Source organism: Phallusia mammillata, chromosome 6 (genome assembly GCF_965637545.1).
Source record: "Phallusia mammillata chromosome 6, kaPhaMamm4.hap1.1, whole genome shotgun sequence".
NCBI lineage: Eukaryota > Metazoa > Chordata > Ascidiacea > Phlebobranchia > Ascidiidae > Phallusia > Phallusia mammillata.
In genome coordinates, this window is record NC_137257.1 from 1154620 (window position 1) to 1171696 (window position 17077).

Genomic DNA, 17077 nt, shown 5'->3' on the forward strand with positions numbered 1-17077 from the left:
GCCCTTTCAATCTGACGAGAAAAGACAAAATAATTTTGTGCATACTTTATTTACAACAACATCTTCCGAATATCAGGTTAAAGATCGCATAAGACACAGGGAAAATCGTCCCAATCACAGAACGCCACGTATTGATCACGTGCCACTTGAGTAGTTTCGAAAAAACGCCATTTTTGAAATACCAAGATGGCGCTTGACACTTGATCAACAAAAGTCGGCATTGGGCCGAAAAATACAGATTTAAGCAATACAAAAATGGCACACATACGAAAAATTCTTTTATGGGCTACAAGCGAACTAAAACACAAACGTTTACAAAAAGAAATTAGCTGATTTGTTGTGACGTTACCAACTTAACAGTTGTCAGGTTATACATACATGTAAAATATATTTAGGCGACAGTAAGTGTTTGAAATCAAAGTGGGAAGGCTTGGAAAAGTGCACATCCAAAATTTAGGTTCTGTTAAATCCGTTTTACATTGGACGATGTCAAATACACCTTCATATTAGCAATGTTAAAATGAGAAAAAAACATGGCGAAATAGACACACAGAGATTATGTACAAAAAGTGAACTTAAATCATTTAATAATTTTTGGCAATTAGAAAAACCAAACAGCGATTGATAAAATTTAAAAAAATGCAAAAATTACCTTGGTGTAACCTTAGAAAGGGCAGTGAAATAAAAGCTCTACTTGATTAAATGCGGTTTACAGGAAAATACAAATACGAGTATAAAATCCACAAATTTAAACACTTTAAATATTTCTGCACAATGTGATGTCACTTTGTTGCAACAAACATGATAAAATTGAAATACAAAATATATTGATTTTTTCTGCACATGACCAAAACTAAATTTAAAACAGGAAAATCAATACAGACTGGACAACCTGTTTTGCAGGTAACGTTTACAAAAACTCGTCATTAATTTAGTGCGTTAATTTTTAGCCTATTTAGTTCACAGATTATTTTGTCGCAGCATAATCTATCGAGGACAGAACGGAAATGTGATTCACAAAAAATAATTTGGAGTTAATACGTATTTTAGAATGTCATGGGAGTTAAGAAACTGTTCACTCATTTGTTTTAGTTCGCACAAGCATGAAACACTGGTTCAGTGCAAGAAATATTGCCGCAGTGCTTTCACCGACGGCGGCCGTTTATGCTTTGTGCCCATTCGTGGAGCAAAAGAAATATTGACATATTTTGTGGATATTAATAAACCACCAAAACAACGACGTTTTCACCACAGAAATCCTCAAACAAACCGACCTAAGGATGCAAAAACTTCACGGCCTGCGGATTTAGAAAAAAATATAACACAAGAATGTGGGTGATCCCCACACGGTGCGACCCCTAATTGCCATTTGTTTCCATTTCAACATCGTTGAAGGGGGTAATCGGCGCTGGGTGCAAAATATTCTGCTGAAAATACCCGGTTTGGTAGGGGGTGACCTGAGGCTGTGAGTTTACCGCCGGGGTTGCTTCTTGTAGGGGTCCGATGAGGTCGATCAAGGAACCACCTTGGCCCCCTTCGTTCAAAACTCGCATGAGTTCGTCCACACATTGCACTGACGCGCTTGTTGCTCTCTCAGCTAGTTGGTCGTAACTGTCGGGACCCGAGGACAGGATACTGTCGTTAAGACTCACAAACTGTTGGTGACGCTCACGTATCTGTGAAAAAATTGATGAAAGTTAATAAACATCGAATTAACAGTAAGTTTGGTTTATAACAAAACGTTTTAGTAAATTAAATCTGTAATTGAAAGTGTAATGGTTGCTGACATCGAAGAATACTTTTTTGGCTAGAAACATCAAATTAAAAGTAGTTTGTTTCGCCAATAAAATTGTGCAAATAAAACTTTTTAAGAAATAAATCAGTGTTACAAGTGTAACGGGAAAAAGAGAGATTTTTTTGTTCGGTTGATTCAAAAAAAGCTAGTGTTACAATCACAAAATGTGACAACGGTTGACATGAATATTAACCAACTTTAACCATCAGCTAGAATAGCACATTAAACACATTTTTTTTCACAGTTTTTTGGCATGGATTCGTCAGTGCTAACTGAACTTATGAAGGAAACTTTGAAAATATATCTACTAAAGTATGGATAGATCCCAAGTTTGCTCTCAGAGGATATTTTTGATTTTTTGAAATTCTATGTTGCTAAGGATATGGCCGGGCCCATGTATTGTGGTGCTTGGTACCATAATGCACATGACATCTTAAAGCAGAGCAGGCAGTGGTAGGATTTAAATTTTTGTCAGCCGGTTCTATCACAAAAGTTATATTTTTCAGCCGGTTCTGTTACAAAAAGTCCATTAACAGTCACCAGTATTGCTAACCGGTTCGCTGGTCTCATAAAATTTCGTGGGACGGTTGTATGGAACCGGTGCGAACCGGCTGAATCCCACCACTGAGAGAAGGTAAAGTTTACAATATATCCGCTTCACCCAAACAAAAAATTCAAGTTTACCTTCAGCAGGAGATATCTTGCAGCTCTGGGAACCATGTACAGAGTGACAAGGTTCTTCTCAATGGGCGTTTTGATCGACCAGTTCTGTCCAAATGAAACCTGTATTTCAGTCTGCAAAACAAAATAGAGATTTGCAAACTGTGCATGTTGTGCAAGTTGTGGAAAGACCCAGAACTAAGGAAGAATGGCTCAGGTTGGGATCATAAGGAAGCACTTGGGTTTCGGTTGCAACGAAAATGCACCGCTTATAAGGAAAGGCTTTGACATTTAAACTAACGAGGAACGGCGGATCAGGGAAATGGGGCATTTCCTTAAATGTTAAACACATTGCATTTACCTCATTAAAATTGTTCCGTATTTTTTTATGCACGCCTATTGCAGATATACATGTGGAAAATATATAGGTTGTTGATAGGTTTTAGGCTGTCACTTTTTTTACTGTTGATGTTGATTTGAGTACTGTTTGGTTTGCTTTATGTCTGTTTCACTTGATTAACGATTTAATTTGAATAAGAAAAAATATTTACATGGACGATTAGAAGCAGAAGCTCATAAAATAGAATTCAGATCATCATTGTAAGTTAATCACGTAAACCTCCTTTAAACCACCGTTCTATGATACTAAGCAATATAGCTTGGGACACTTCATTGCTCAAACGTTCATTGTTTGAAGGGCAACTTGGGGTCATTCGAAACTTCTTCCGGGTTTAGGCAACGCGGAAGTGACTTAGAAAAATTATATAATTAATGCAGTTTCAGTACCATAAGGTCTATAACAAGTTTATTTGAACATTTATGTCTTTTTTGAAACAAAAACTGACTTTTGAAACACAGTGCCATCTTAATTAAGTAACTTTCATCCAAAGACACAGGGGCAAGCAAAACTTATAAACATTTACACATACATATGATAGTTACTTATCGAAGTTGATCCTCTTAAAGTTTGACCCCAGATGACCCAAAGGTTCACCCATAAGCCCCCAACAAAATAATTTCTATTTTGAAAACGACTGTGCTTGCTAAAGTACATGACCCCTTGAGTATATATCTTGTTGGTTGGTGCATTGAAAAATATTTCAAAGCATTTTGAACTATTTTGCATTAACTCAATATGTAGTAGATTTAGGTCGAGTACCGAGCATTAAATCTGGTACTCGGTGCAAAGTATACTCTGTTTTTGACTCGATTTAACTCTGGAAATCAGAACCAACCTCAGGTGGCTTGAGTCTTCCCTCTGCTGCGTAACGCTTCAAGTTGTAGCAGAACTTTCGATAATCGAACACTTTGAGAGGAACGTTGCGATCCAATCTTTCAGGGCCGGTGTCTGGCGATTCCGGTCCCAGCAAGAACACCTGCACAAGAATAAACAAGTTCAAACATCTGCTTTAAATTACAACTATTGTGGTGCTGTAAAAACTTTTATATATGTTGGGTAGCTGACATTACCCTAACAAAGGCCACCCCAATGAGACGTCAAAACGTCGATTGAGTTCTTTATACCAAACGTCTGTTCAGTATTAACTACTATACAAACATTTCGTCCACCAGATAGCATAAATTTTGTGAAGTTTTCCTCCAACTGTTGCAAAGTTATACAACATGTGTACCTGTTTGCACGTATTTAAATAGCTTTAACCAGTTGAACGATCAACAACTACACAAAAATGCAACCTGATAGACGAAATGTTTGTTTATGCAACTTATACCGTGGTTTAGTTAACATTATGACATCTTACCCGACTCTGGCACAGGCGGTTTGCAAAGAAGCATCCATTCTCGTAATAGAAGATCAAACCACGTCTCACGTTGTTTAGAATATGTCGTGTAAGCTGAACTTGCTTGGACGATTGGGCGTATTGCTCACAGTCAACCAGCTCAATCTGTAACAACACAACATGGTTTGTAACAAATCGTGAAACTCGTTGTGCAGCTGGGAGCAGTAGATGTTTGATTTACGTGCAATGATATCTGCAGGGGAAGTTTGACGCATGACTCTGGTGTTTGCGTTGCAATGTTTTGCAAGTTAATGCCAAGTCGGCACATAAGTTACAACACCATCCTACACAAATCTACAGCAGATGATATTTTTTGTCATTAATTTTTTTCATATTTAACTGAAGGTATTTTTATCGCAATTTCAAAGCCCCTCCTTTGCTAAAGTTAAGTCACTTGCATACCATCCTGCATTTGTGGATAAAATTTACTGCTTACTATTTAAAACCTTGGCTTTTTAACACAGAAGCTATCTTTTGAATGTCACAAAGTTATTGAGTCACATAGCATGAATTCCACAGTCATTAACTTTAGAAATTATAGGCGATTTTTAGTTTACCGTTTTAGGGGTCTGGGGTGAACCACTGGGTTATCTGGGGTGAAAATTTACATAAACCCACTTCAGATAAATATCTACCACGTGTGTGAATTTCAAACAGTTTAGAGCATCCTTTATTGACCAAATGTGTCAACAAACCAGAGTTAGACTAAAAAAAAAAACAATACGTGTCCGTTTCAATGAAGGTCGCAATAAATTTTCGGTTGCGGTTCAAAAACTTCAGACCGATGATTCAGACTCAATTACCTGACGCAGTGACACTGAACCGAACACAGCGCTCGGTAGTTGGTGGGTTGCACTGGCAATGTGCTGAAGACTTGCGTCGCCGTAATGAACACGGCACCCCTTGGGCTCGGTAACGTGGCAAGCCATGACGTTGGAGCCACGGTAGCGTATGTAGATTTCCATCTCATGAGGAACTGCAAAGTAAAGAGGCGTATTATGGGTGTGTCTAAATTTAGGATGCTGACATGGAGAAATGGTTGTAACCAGTGGTGGGATTCAACCGGTTCGCACCGGTTCTATAGAACCGTCTCACGAAATTTTATGAGATCAGCGAACCGGTTAGCATTACTGGTTACTGTCAATGGACTTTTTGTAACAGAAACGACTGAAAAATATTTGAATCTCACCACTGGTCGTAACCCTGCTTGGACGAAAAGGTAGTTCAGATTTTTGTGTTTATATGACGGATGGATTATCTGTTTCATCTTACTTCGGAAGCAAATTCCTTTATTTTCTAGCTTACTTTATATAAATTACTGAACAATCTTTTCGCCCACCAGGTTGCATCAAAGTATATATAAAACACAAGCAGTCCAACCCATTGTTACGCGATAGAGCCGCATGGACGCCATTTTGTGTCCACATTAATACAGCAGGTATAGGGAAAAACACTGAAATTGTCTGATTTTTACAAACTGGTGGGATTTAACGCGAGTTTGATAGGCAAAATCGAATAAAACTTTTGGGTTCTAACATTTGAGCGTGATAATGCACGCTGAACGCAAATATTTAAAGTTTACATGAAAAATAAGCGGCCAAATTTACATGAAAAACAGCAATTTAGCTTTTAATATTACGGTGAAATGTTAGAACTCGAAATTTTCATTCAATTTGGAGAATCAAATTCGCGTCTTTGCAAACAGCTGTACTTACGAGGAGGCGACCCGAAATCCGCGAGCAGCGATTGGTCGATCCCGCTTTGAAAACTCTTGAAACCGTCGGCGTCCATGTTAGTCGTGGAAGTGACATCACATCCGTTTTGGAACGCGGCCCCGTCCAGTTGACTTTTAATCTCCTGCTGTTGCCCCGAGTGGCGACGATCCGCGAAAGGAGCGCTCTCGTTGGAGGTGTGGCGCGTGCGGAGCTGTGATTGGTCGTTTTCGGGGTAGGCTGGGGGCGGGACAACATCCAGCTGAAATGTTATAATGAACTCCAATTGAACATAGACGTAGTGAATCTTTTCTTATTATTGAAATCTCCTTGAAAGTAAAACAACCGCGACGATTCAGGGTCATTAAAATCAGACCAAGAAAATTCAGTGTGAAAAAAAACACTACACAGCGGCAGATTTAGTGGTTTATCACAATGAATTTTCTTGAACATACACTTTTTACAAATACATTTTAAAATCGACATTCAAAGTGATGTTTCTTAATGAAATATGACGTTAACACTTTAAGAATAATATTATGTCAACGTGCGACGTGTCTCGCTCTTTTTTCATAGTATGACGTAGTTAGTCGTAAAAATTGAAAATTATGAACTTGCAGGAAGCAGGAAATGACATCATAAACACAACAGTGACGTAATTCATGGCGCCAGCTTACCACGTGTCTGTCGACGTGGCAGTATTCGCCTGGAGAGCTGTCCTCGACCTTCATGCGACCTTGAAAATGAAAACAAACCATAAACGAGTTTATAGTGGCGATATGACGTCGTATGTCAGAGCCGCATCATCACATGATGCAGGACAGAATAAAACAACGACCGCTGCAAGTTGGTGGCAAAGATAAAAATGAGTAAGTTAACGTTGCATGTTTGTTTTGTGTTCGCGACCAAATATGTGATGAACATATGCGCATGTACACAATATGTATGATGAGATCAGTTTTAAAGATGGGAAAATAACTGTGGTCAGTGGTGGGATTCAAATTTTTTGTCAGCCGGTTCTATCACAAAAGTCATGTTTTTCAGCCGGTTCAGTTACAAAAAGTCCATTGACAGTAACCAGTAATGCTAACCGGTTCGCTGATCTCATAAAATTTCGTGAGACGGTTCTATAGAACCGGTGCGAACCGGCTGAATCCCACCACCGACTGCGGACCATTGGGGTTGCCAACTTTGTTGTTTCAAAAACACAAGAGAGACTTACAAAGTGAACAAATGCAAACGCAGCCGTTGCTTTCATTATCAGTGAAAAAAAAATATTTCAAAAACATAGCTCTTCTGGCGATTGTATTTTTATTCAGACGTTTCGACGTCCTATACAGGTCGCCTTCATCAGGGTAAATAACACTGAATGAGCGTAAACAACATTGTGACGAGCAAAAATTGTAAATGTTTTAAAATATTTAAAAAAAACACAACGAAAAACAATGAACTTGGACTCACTAAAAGCATGAGTTGGATCGGCTGTCAGTGGACGTTGAGGCTCTGACGTCACTACTGCCTCATGTGGTATATTTGGGCGAATCACCGGTACCATCACGTGATCATAAGATTCGCGACGTGGATAAGTTCGGTCAACTATTGAAAACAAATGAATTCGTAGAAGTTGATAAACACAATAACTTAGCAGAGAAGAGATTTTAAACAAAGTATTATTTTAGAATCCAAGATGCCACTAATGCAACATGAACCCTAAAAGTAAAATTTGTCAAATATGAGCAACGTTCGGTCAACTGTTCAAAACTAAAATTGAACCCGTAAAAAATGTTTGCAATGCAACATACAAAACTTGTCAAATATAAAACTTTGTTTGAGGTGGGGTTCGAACTTACAACCACTGCAACTATACGCTGCGTGAGCTTCGAAGGACCAGCGCAAATTGGAATTACCCGATAAATTTGCCCCAACACATGAAACCTAATTGTTTATTTTGTTTAATGAGCGGTTCCTTTTTCGTGCAAATTATTGCGTTCATGTCAATTGACATTTGAGGGAAAAATCCCCAGAAAAAAAACCTTCATTGCTTTACCATATTGGGGATTTTCCCGCTAAGACAAGACAGAAAAATTCCCATTTTTTGGGTTGTGAAATTGTGCAATAAAAACTGGTCGTGACTTGTTTTAAACCGAAATTTCGGCGCCGATTTAGAAACAGGAATGAATTTCGCCCGAGGTGATTTTGGTCTTGTGACCACGTGGTAAGAAATACGTCTATGATGTCATAGTCGTAATGCATCGGTCCGACTTAGACGAAAGTTGTTGATTTGTTTCGATCGTTAGAAGAAAACCCGCTGATGTTTAAGTGGCTCCGCCCGGGGCGTTTTAAAACTTTCAGATTTTCGTTAATTTAAAGCTATTTTTATTCGTTGATTTAAAGCTATTTTTATTCGTTGATTTAAAGCTATTTTTATTCGTTGATTTAAAACTATTTTTATTCGTTGATTTAAAACTATTTTTATTCGTTGATTCAACGCTATTTTCGAACTTTGTTATAACTGTTTTCTCCGCATTATTAGTCACTGGGTTCACGAACCGTGGTGGTTTCCATGGTGATTCGGAGGTGGCGATTCCTTGCTCCAGGATTTTCGAGGCCAAATCTCCGCTTCTTGGCCTTAAATTAAAAAAACACGGAAATGAATACGCGTTGTTCATGGAAATACTAACAAGCTTATTTCTATCATATACGATACGCCGCAGGCCTATTGACGGCGTTATACCGAATCAGCTGGTCACTAAGCATTCCAATGTGGTAAAAAAATCTAGCCTGCAGTGGGATTCGAACCCACGACAGGAGTTTTCCGGGACTCTTTAATAGGTCTGGCGTACTGTGCTTTCTACATAAGTCAAACGCTGGTCTGCATCGACGCTTCAGGGCTGATCCCAGCTATTAATTTATGTTTTAAAGCTTATTTCCTAGAAAAAAAATTGCAACCGTTCTGGGCTTTAAACAAATTTACAAAATTACAACAAAACGATTGTGGTTCGGCTCCATCAATAAACGTTTGTCATTTCAACTATTTTCGCAGTAACAATTTGGAGTGAATGTTTTAGCCCAAATTTTGCTTCAACGAAAAAACATCCTCCAATTTATTTGCATCAGACATGAAATACCATACAAATTTTCCAGCCACGAGTTTTCCCCGCTGCATGTGGCTACACCCAATGTGCATGAAGGAAAATGCAAATATTAATCATATGCGTTCCATGCAACGTTCGGTGGCACTTATATAAATACAGTGAGTGGGGAATATAAGTAGATTGGGGAAATAAGCCGATCCTTGTCTTCCTGTTGACTTGCGTGAACACGTAATGTACAAATTACTTTGAGTCGGCGTTTAGTTGAAATAAACGGGTTTGAGTTGGGCCTGACCTTACATTTGTCCAAATTTGTGCAGTAGTTTTATCAAATTTCACGCCTAATTCGGGCTTTGTTAATTAAGTTTGGGGTTTGTACTTTCGAGTTTGGGCCGATTCCGACTCTGGTTTATATGAACACATGTGAGGTTCGTATGCTTGAAGTAAGATCGCAATTTTTTTCCATGTAACCAGGGCAAACTATGTAGTGAAGCACGTGTTCCATTTATCTGGACACAATGCCTAAACGACATAAATACCAAAATATCGCTGTTAGTACTTCGAAGCCTGTGGGTTCAGACCCCGTGAAAAAAAATACTCTTTCCATAACTAAAGGTCCTAATTCTTTTTTCGAAAGGTTTAAGCAAAAATAGACGATGTCATTGTTAGCATTCCATTCTGCATTGTCTCGCATTGTTACGCGCGCTTTCGAACACCGACGTGCAGCTACGCAAGGAATTTACGAAGGTGAGGGGTATGTTTTGTTTGCCCCCTCCCCCTCCCTCAAAACCCCGGCTAAGGAAAATTTTCCCCTAAGTGGCGAACCACAACAACATAGTTTCTGGATCATTGCATCCAACCAATAAGGAAGATGGCTCAGTGGTTACGTTAGTCGCTCGACAATCACAAGGTTGACGGTTCGAATCCAGGCTCTTATTACAAATACAACACAGTTAAGGTTCGATGGCCCGGTCTAAAGAAGGGTTAAATGCAGCGATTTGTAACTTTCAGGGTTTGTAACAATTGAAAATGTGTATTTCATGTGCAAGGCTGAAGACCAAAAATTCAGAAAAACGTTGCCCACATTTTTCTTTTTTTTCTGGTCACACACGCACACAAGTATTGATATTGTTGTGCTATGCGAAAGGAGATCCTTTTTGTTGCTACAAGTTTAAAAACCATTGCTCTAACAAGTTGTCCGTAATATTGTCTGGACTTCTGTTCATATAGATCAACTTAAACACAATTCTTGACATTTTCAGTGGATATAGAATTCAAACTTACTTTTATCAGGTTCTGGCAGAAGTTGGTAAACACGGAATGGGTCGTTTCCCTCCAAGTTGCTGTGTTCCTTCAATTCCTTGATGTCAGGTAGTTTGTTGAGAGCGCATCGCAATCTGGTTTTCCAAGTTGCAGCGTCAAGTTTGTCTCCTGGCTTCCACTTGCCTCTATGTTTCGCCCATTCCTGTGTATGAATACGGTGAGTGACTTTGTGACGTATGCTGAACAAAAATTTGGGAGAAGCCAAAGCGTTTTGTGGCCCGTTGCAAGTTGGATCTATTAACCGAGTACTGGCGGGAACAACACGTGTATTTTAGAGTTTTGGAGCGTTTAGGACTTCCAACTGAGTATTTAGCGAAAAAACGAGACCTGTGTAAACTGGCTCTACCGGAATTAAAATTTTCAGAAACTGATCGATCCTTCTATATCAGCGGTTCCCAAACTTTTTCATATTTTTTTCAAAACGGTCCCTTTGCCATTATTTTGAGGGCTCGCGGTCCTTGAGCCTAAATATGTATTTCATAAAAACGAAAGTTGATTTCAGGATTTTAGCTAGTTATGCAAAATTGCGCATAAAAGTCATTCAAACACAGCTTGTGACATCACAGACAAGACTGCACTACAATTGTGCGCGAACAATTACATGTTTGATAGTTGTCATTCAATAAAGGTTATTGTTAAGCAATGGAGACAGATGATTCTCAATTCTACTTTGATTTAAACTTATTTAGTGGCACAAACTGACGCCAAATAAGATAATAGAATTACTTCAACCGCTTCGCGGTCCCCCCAAAATTGCCTCACGGACCCCTAAAGGACCGCGGACCCCAGTTTGGGAACCGTTGTTCTATATCATGTACGTATATTTGAAAAAGTTAAATCCGCGCTTGGTTGGCCCCAATGTAATATCGACCCGCGTGAAACCGCCAAATAAAGGTAAAGTACGGAAACACTTAACAGGTGGGAAATAAGATTTAAAATTTAAACTGTTATTTGACAACCACAGAAGAAGCGAATGTTTTTTCACTAACGTGCTGGTTTGTCCGATTCTCGTGAAAAGTTTTTCAAACCGAAAATTGCATACCAGTGGTAAACTGGAATGTTGGCTAATAATTAACCTTACTAAATGTTTACACAAAACACATTAAAAAGCGAAATAAAATTTTGTTTGTAGTATTTCACACTTCACTCTATACTTCCTATAGCGGTACATGTATTCCAAGCGCAGTACTGAAAAAAGGCGTTGGGGGCTTGACGGAGCAAAAAGAGATGACGTTATATTCCCGATGGGGAATATCGTCATAGCGTCGCGCGCCAGTTTCGATGTTCCGCTTTGCTGAGTTTCGGTCTTCGTGGCGCGAGCCAGGGTGAATCCCCCAACGTGAGACGAAAATCGGTGGTTTTTTTCAGGTCTGCCGAAGCGTGGCGAGAATTCAAAGTCGAAAAACGACAGCGCGGAATTCGCGGAATTTTGGGAGAATTTTACGGAATACGTGAGAAATGTGCAAGCGGTGGAAAAATCCGCCTAAAAATGCGAAATATTTCTGCAAATGTTGACGTCATTTTGCAGAGAAATGTTTAAGTTTTTTTGAGCGGGAAAACAAAATATAAATGCTTTGCTAGTTAAAAACGACGTTGCTTGTTTGTGAAAATACAATTATGTAAGTAGGCTGCAGACAGTGCGCACTGTTTCGACCTATAAGGTCACATAAATGTAAAGTGACCTTATAAATCGAAACAGTGTGCACTGTCTTCACCTAACTCATCATTCATTGAATTTATGATTTTAAACAACATACATTTAAACCAAAGTTTTGTATTTTTATGGTGTGCTTTACTCTGTTTGGTTTCTGTGTTTCGCAAACTCTGTTTTTCCGATATCGCATATACAGGGGGCGAGAAATGTCGGGATCAGGGTATTTATGATCACTTTACTGGTTATTAATATATTACATATTAATGTACAGATGGGCAAACAAGCCAACCTTTACCTGAATATTAATGCAGGCATTTTTACGTGTTTCAGTTTACACTGGGTGTAATACATAAATTACGTTGCTTCCTTTTCCGCTACCTTTAATGTGATTTTGCAAATTGAAAGGTTTATTATTACGACAAGTGCATTTCTCCATTTAAATTAGCTGCTCGGTTTATTCCAGCGCTAACATAAGGGATTTTGCGATTAAATAAAATCAGAATTTAGCGACAAAAGCCGAGTTTTACTTATCAATTGAAACAGAAAAGCGTTAAATTGTCAAACTGATGCTATACTTAGTTTTATGTTTCGGTTATTGTGTTTATTGCCAGAAATATAATTAGACGGTTTTGGAATCAAATAAATTTAGAAATTAACAGAAATAGCAGATAAAGCCCATGTTGCAAGCCACGCGCATTATGTCATCTTCACCAACTTGCCCTGAAGAAGTTTCCAAGGTGGTTGGTTTAGTTTTGCGGTTATTTGCAAGTTTGGAGAAAGTGCAAAACCGCGAAAAACAAAAACCACAAAAAATTGTTTCTTACGATACCAGGATCGAAAAAGGCATTTTCATCATTACGTGAACACCGTCAGTTTCTTCTGGCTAACCTAATTTACATATTTCTGTTTGAAATCAGTTGCTTCTGCCAAATTTGTCGAATTTAAGTCAAAATAGATTTGCAGCAAAAACCCATTACTGAGTATCATAAGGTCGCATTGTTTTGTATTATTTCGTCACCAAACAACGCACGCTTATATTGTTACGTCACATTTCCACCCTTGTCATGACGTAACATTCGTTTGATGACGTACAATCGATTTTGTTTCTCGCGTTTTTAGGACAACCCCAAAAATTCGAAAACTTCGGTTTCGAATCTCGAAGCACAGACCGGAAGTCACGTGATGGGCGTGTGACGTCACAATGGAAATTGTCGTTCTAAAGTTGTGTTGGTTAAAAAAATCGAGAATATATTGGGGTCGAAAAATGTGTTTAATTGTTGCTGTATTGAATACTTGCCAAATAAAACACAATAAATGAAAAGCAGGGAACATTTTCTTGCACAAAATGTTTGAAAAGTCCTTTAATTATTTCGGAATTAAACTACGTAACTGGGCAACTATGTAACTAAAGTTTAAGTAGATCAAATTTAAAGCCTACAAAATCCGCAAAATACGGGAAATAACAAACTAAACCTTATTCTTATTTTTACTGCAGGTTGCATCAAGAAATAAACAAAAATATGTGTTGTGGCCGGAAAATATCAACGTTTTAAACCTGGATGTAAAGTTTCACAACTTTGCTACCAAAAAGTTTCACTTGTCTGACAATGCACAGAAGCTGTAGTGGTCAGTGTGGAAAAGTTTCGGTCGACAAACCAGCAAGACAAGTGACTGTCGAAATCGTGCAATGAGCCTGCAACTAACAAAGAAGGAAAACACGTCATGTCACGAAAAGCCTCGAGATTTTCGATTAGCTCTCGACGTCACTTCCGGGTTTCGACGCGTCCACCCCTTGTGTTGTGAGGAGTGAGGCAAGTCGTGCCCTAAATTCTATGATGTGGACTCTTAAATTATCACGGAAATTTAAGTTGATGGAACGAGTGCTTTTTACACGTCTCAGGGGTTAATATACACGTGGAATTTTGTTATCAATAAACGTTTTGATTTGAGGCATACGAATACACCAATAAATGCTAAAGATTTGGTGATATTATATTTGTAGGTTAAGGCTAAAAAACAATTGTAGCAACACCCTCTAATCTTTAACATTAAGCGACAACGGCCAACGGCTATATCCCCGTTAAATCGAACAAAAAGGAGTATCAATTTTAAGGAGAGTGCTTAATCTTCACTCCTTTCAAATCGCTATTTTGGTTGGACTTTTCAATTTTACGAATTTGACCCTAAATCGTCGTAGTCCTTTTGCTTTACTTGCAAGAAGATTTTATTAACAAGAAAATTTACTACAGTCCAAGAGAGAAAGTTATGAAAATCAGAGAAGACCTTTTAAATTTGACCGTCAATCAATCTTTGTTAAACTTATAACAGAACTGGTGCCAGTTTGCAGCCGCTGCAGCAGCTTTTATCACTGTTTTTTGCGTGTTTGACGCTTCTCGTTAACTTCGATTATTTATAAAACTGCTGGAAGAGAAATATTGGCTTACTTTATAAAATAGGAAATGTATCAAGAGTTCAGTTCAGGAACAGTTTTTTATTTCCTCATGGGGCAACTATATTTTTTCAAAAAACCCATCAAGTATAACAGAGGGGGATTTCAAGAGAGAGACCGCCCATAATTAGGAGAAATCTCGTGCGCCCAGTTCCCTCCGGTGAAATATGACACCGTTTTAAAACAGTTCCCCACGCGAGTGTGCTTTTTTGAACTCCCAAGTTCTCCAATAAGGCTTCCCAACCAAAACTGCCCAAAGCAGTTTACCCACAGTTACAGAGGTATACGCCTTCAATTTATAGAGCTCTTCTGGCAATTGTATTTTTGTACCAGCGCCTCCATCAGGGTAAATTTACCGACCTGTATAAAACGTCAAAACGTTGGAATAAAAAAAAAAACTGCCAGAAGAGCTCTATAAACTTGATATTATGCCTGGCAGCAATAGCTTATGTATACCCTTTCGTTTGTCTTTCACAATCGGGAAAAAAATTCCGGTATCTAAATTAATTTGCATATTTGTCAAATTGTTTTGAGATCTATGACGGCCAATATTTAGGGTGTGCTAAAGTAGTTAAGTTTAGCTTCTATTATATTCGCATTTTATACAATTCTCCCACAATCTGTACTTTTCATTGGCATTTGGCATCCCTGGGTATTATGTTGCAATATCATGTTCCGTTTGTATTGTCTGAAAACGAGCGCTCGCTTTAGGGAAAACCCGTGTAACCAGGACGGCCTTGTGGTCGCTACGAAACCAGCACCTTAAGTGTCTAAGCCAGTGCTCTTCAACCTTTTTTGGCCTTTTTTGGCTTGCACCCTGTTTACTTAAAAAGGTTAACTGAGATAAAAGCGATATGAAAAATCATCATGCATATCATCATGTCAATCAAACTGAGCGGAGCTCGCAAAAATTGCTTGAATTGCTACCAATACTCCAAGCATATGTTCGCGAATTTTCTGCGAAACACCGGAGAAAAAGCCAAAACTCGATGTCCTAATACAACCCGACTGTAACGCAGACACTATCAAACTTGACACGGGGATAAAACATTAAAAAAGTTTACCTTGGTTCACATCATTTGTAACCTACATCCTTTTTCTAATATCCTGAAAGTCAAATATTAATGGCTCATTAAAAGTTTGTGATGCACCCTTGTATACCCCTTCGTACTGGTGCACCCCATGCATATTTTGGTGCACCGTGCACACCGGTTGAAGAGCACTGGTCTAAACTGCTAGTTAGAGCATTAGTTGTGTTTTGCTTCGTGAAATAAACTTAAAACTGGTTTCGTTAACCATGCACGCGATTTGATAACTGATTTATAAATTGTTGTTTTATTAAAATTTTAGGTAACCTAGAACAAGAAGAGAATGGCCTACTAGTAGTGGTGGGAAAAAGTCCATTGACAGTAACCAGTGATGCTAACCGGTTCGCTGATCTCATAAAATTTGGTGAGACGGTTCTATAGAACCGGTGCGAACCGGCTGAATCTCACCACTGAGCATAAGTCATGGAATAGTGCATAATGTGTTTGTGTTTGTGAAGAAATAAGCCGTTTCTAGCCGATTGAAAAAAACAAACAAGTAACATATGCCTTGAACATAACTTAGCAAAGCAGTTGCGCACATTAAGCAGAACGACACTCACCTTAAAGATGCGGCAATCCTCCTCCCGCCAGTTGTTCTTCCCTGCATGTTTCCATGGAATCCGGAAGACCGTTCTGTCAGGGTTCTCCCACTGCAGGCCAGGGATGGTTCCGCTCTCGATCATATCAATAAGCCAGTACCTTAATCTCTTCGGTGGCTCGGTGCGTGTTGCGGTCCCGCTGCCGCTGGAGGTCGTAGAAGAGGCTGGGGATGCTGGAGAGTGCTGCTGGCCAGGTGAGGCGCCATTTACGTATTCGCCGTTCCTCATTGCGCGTGAAGCGTTTGAAAAGTTATAAGCCACGCTAGTTTCGGCCTGCTGAAGCTGCACGTGATACGATTCGGACGCTGTGATTGGCTGTCTGTAACCGCTATCGAAGCCGTTCGCAACTGCGGCTGTCGAAGTCATGACTGCTGGTTGACGTTCCGTGTGCGGTTCAAAATTGTTGTAACCTTCTCTCATTTCACCCACGGCGATGTCGGCCTGATTTTCAGAGCTGCCCGGGGCGTTTCTTGTTTCTTTTCCGCGAAAGCCAAGTTTATGTCCGTCCAAATATCAAAGCGTGCTGTAGAAATTACCGCAAGACTCCTGAAATAATACAAATACGGTTGAAACCAGTTATTCTCCCAACTTCCAGTAAAAAACCTCCAATAGCTGACATGGATAAAAACGATTACCAAAAATGCACTAAAATTGTTAAAATTGTGAGTAATAATCTCTTTTGAACAAAACCAATTTGTACGTTTTAAAGAAATTAAAGATAGATTGTCTATGACAGCAATGCTATTTCCTTATTCAAATAGAATCTACACCTTTACTTAAATGTAAACCTTGTTAAAAACTTTTTAAACCTGCAGTTTTAAACCTTTGATAAGCAATACTACAGTGCTTAATGTGCCCTTCATATTTACTAAACAGTACCGAACAGTAATTTCTAAAGCCTAGATC

At 38.9% G+C, this 17077-nt stretch overlaps 1 protein-coding gene across 1 annotated transcript; it reads right to left on the bottom strand.

Moving 5' to 3' along the window:
- Positions 1 to 30: 30 nt before the first annotated feature.
- Positions 31 to 16739, bottom strand: LOC145233063 (interferon regulatory factor 4-like). Its single transcript, XM_080097725.1, has 11 exons — positions 16133 to 16739; positions 10343 to 10523; positions 8517 to 8594; positions 7428 to 7562; positions 6644 to 6702; positions 5970 to 6228; positions 5058 to 5230; positions 4216 to 4359; positions 3691 to 3831; positions 2480 to 2590; positions 31 to 1676 (listed from the first exon to the last, which is right to left on the bottom strand). The coding sequence occupies exons 1-11, from the start codon at positions 16589 to 16591 to the stop codon at positions 1359 to 1361; spliced, it is 2058 nt and encodes a 685-aa protein (XP_079953851.1). The 5' UTR covers positions 16592 to 16739; the 3' UTR covers positions 31 to 1358.
- Between the last annotated feature and the right edge of the window lie 338 nt (positions 16740 to 17077).

Coding starts and splice junctions, on each gene's coding strand:
- LOC145233063 (XM_080097725.1), bottom strand. CDS start 16,591: ATGAGAGAAGGTTACAACAATTTTGAACCGCACACGGAACGTCAACCA. Junction 6,703..7,427: donor CGATCCAACTCATGCTTTTA/GTGAGTCCAAGT, acceptor TTCATTTTCAAG/GTCGCATGAAGGTCGAGGAC. Junction 4,360..5,057: donor GTTCAGTGTCACTGCGTCAG/GTAATTGAGTCT, acceptor GTGTTGTTACAG/ATTGAGCTGGTTGACTGTGA.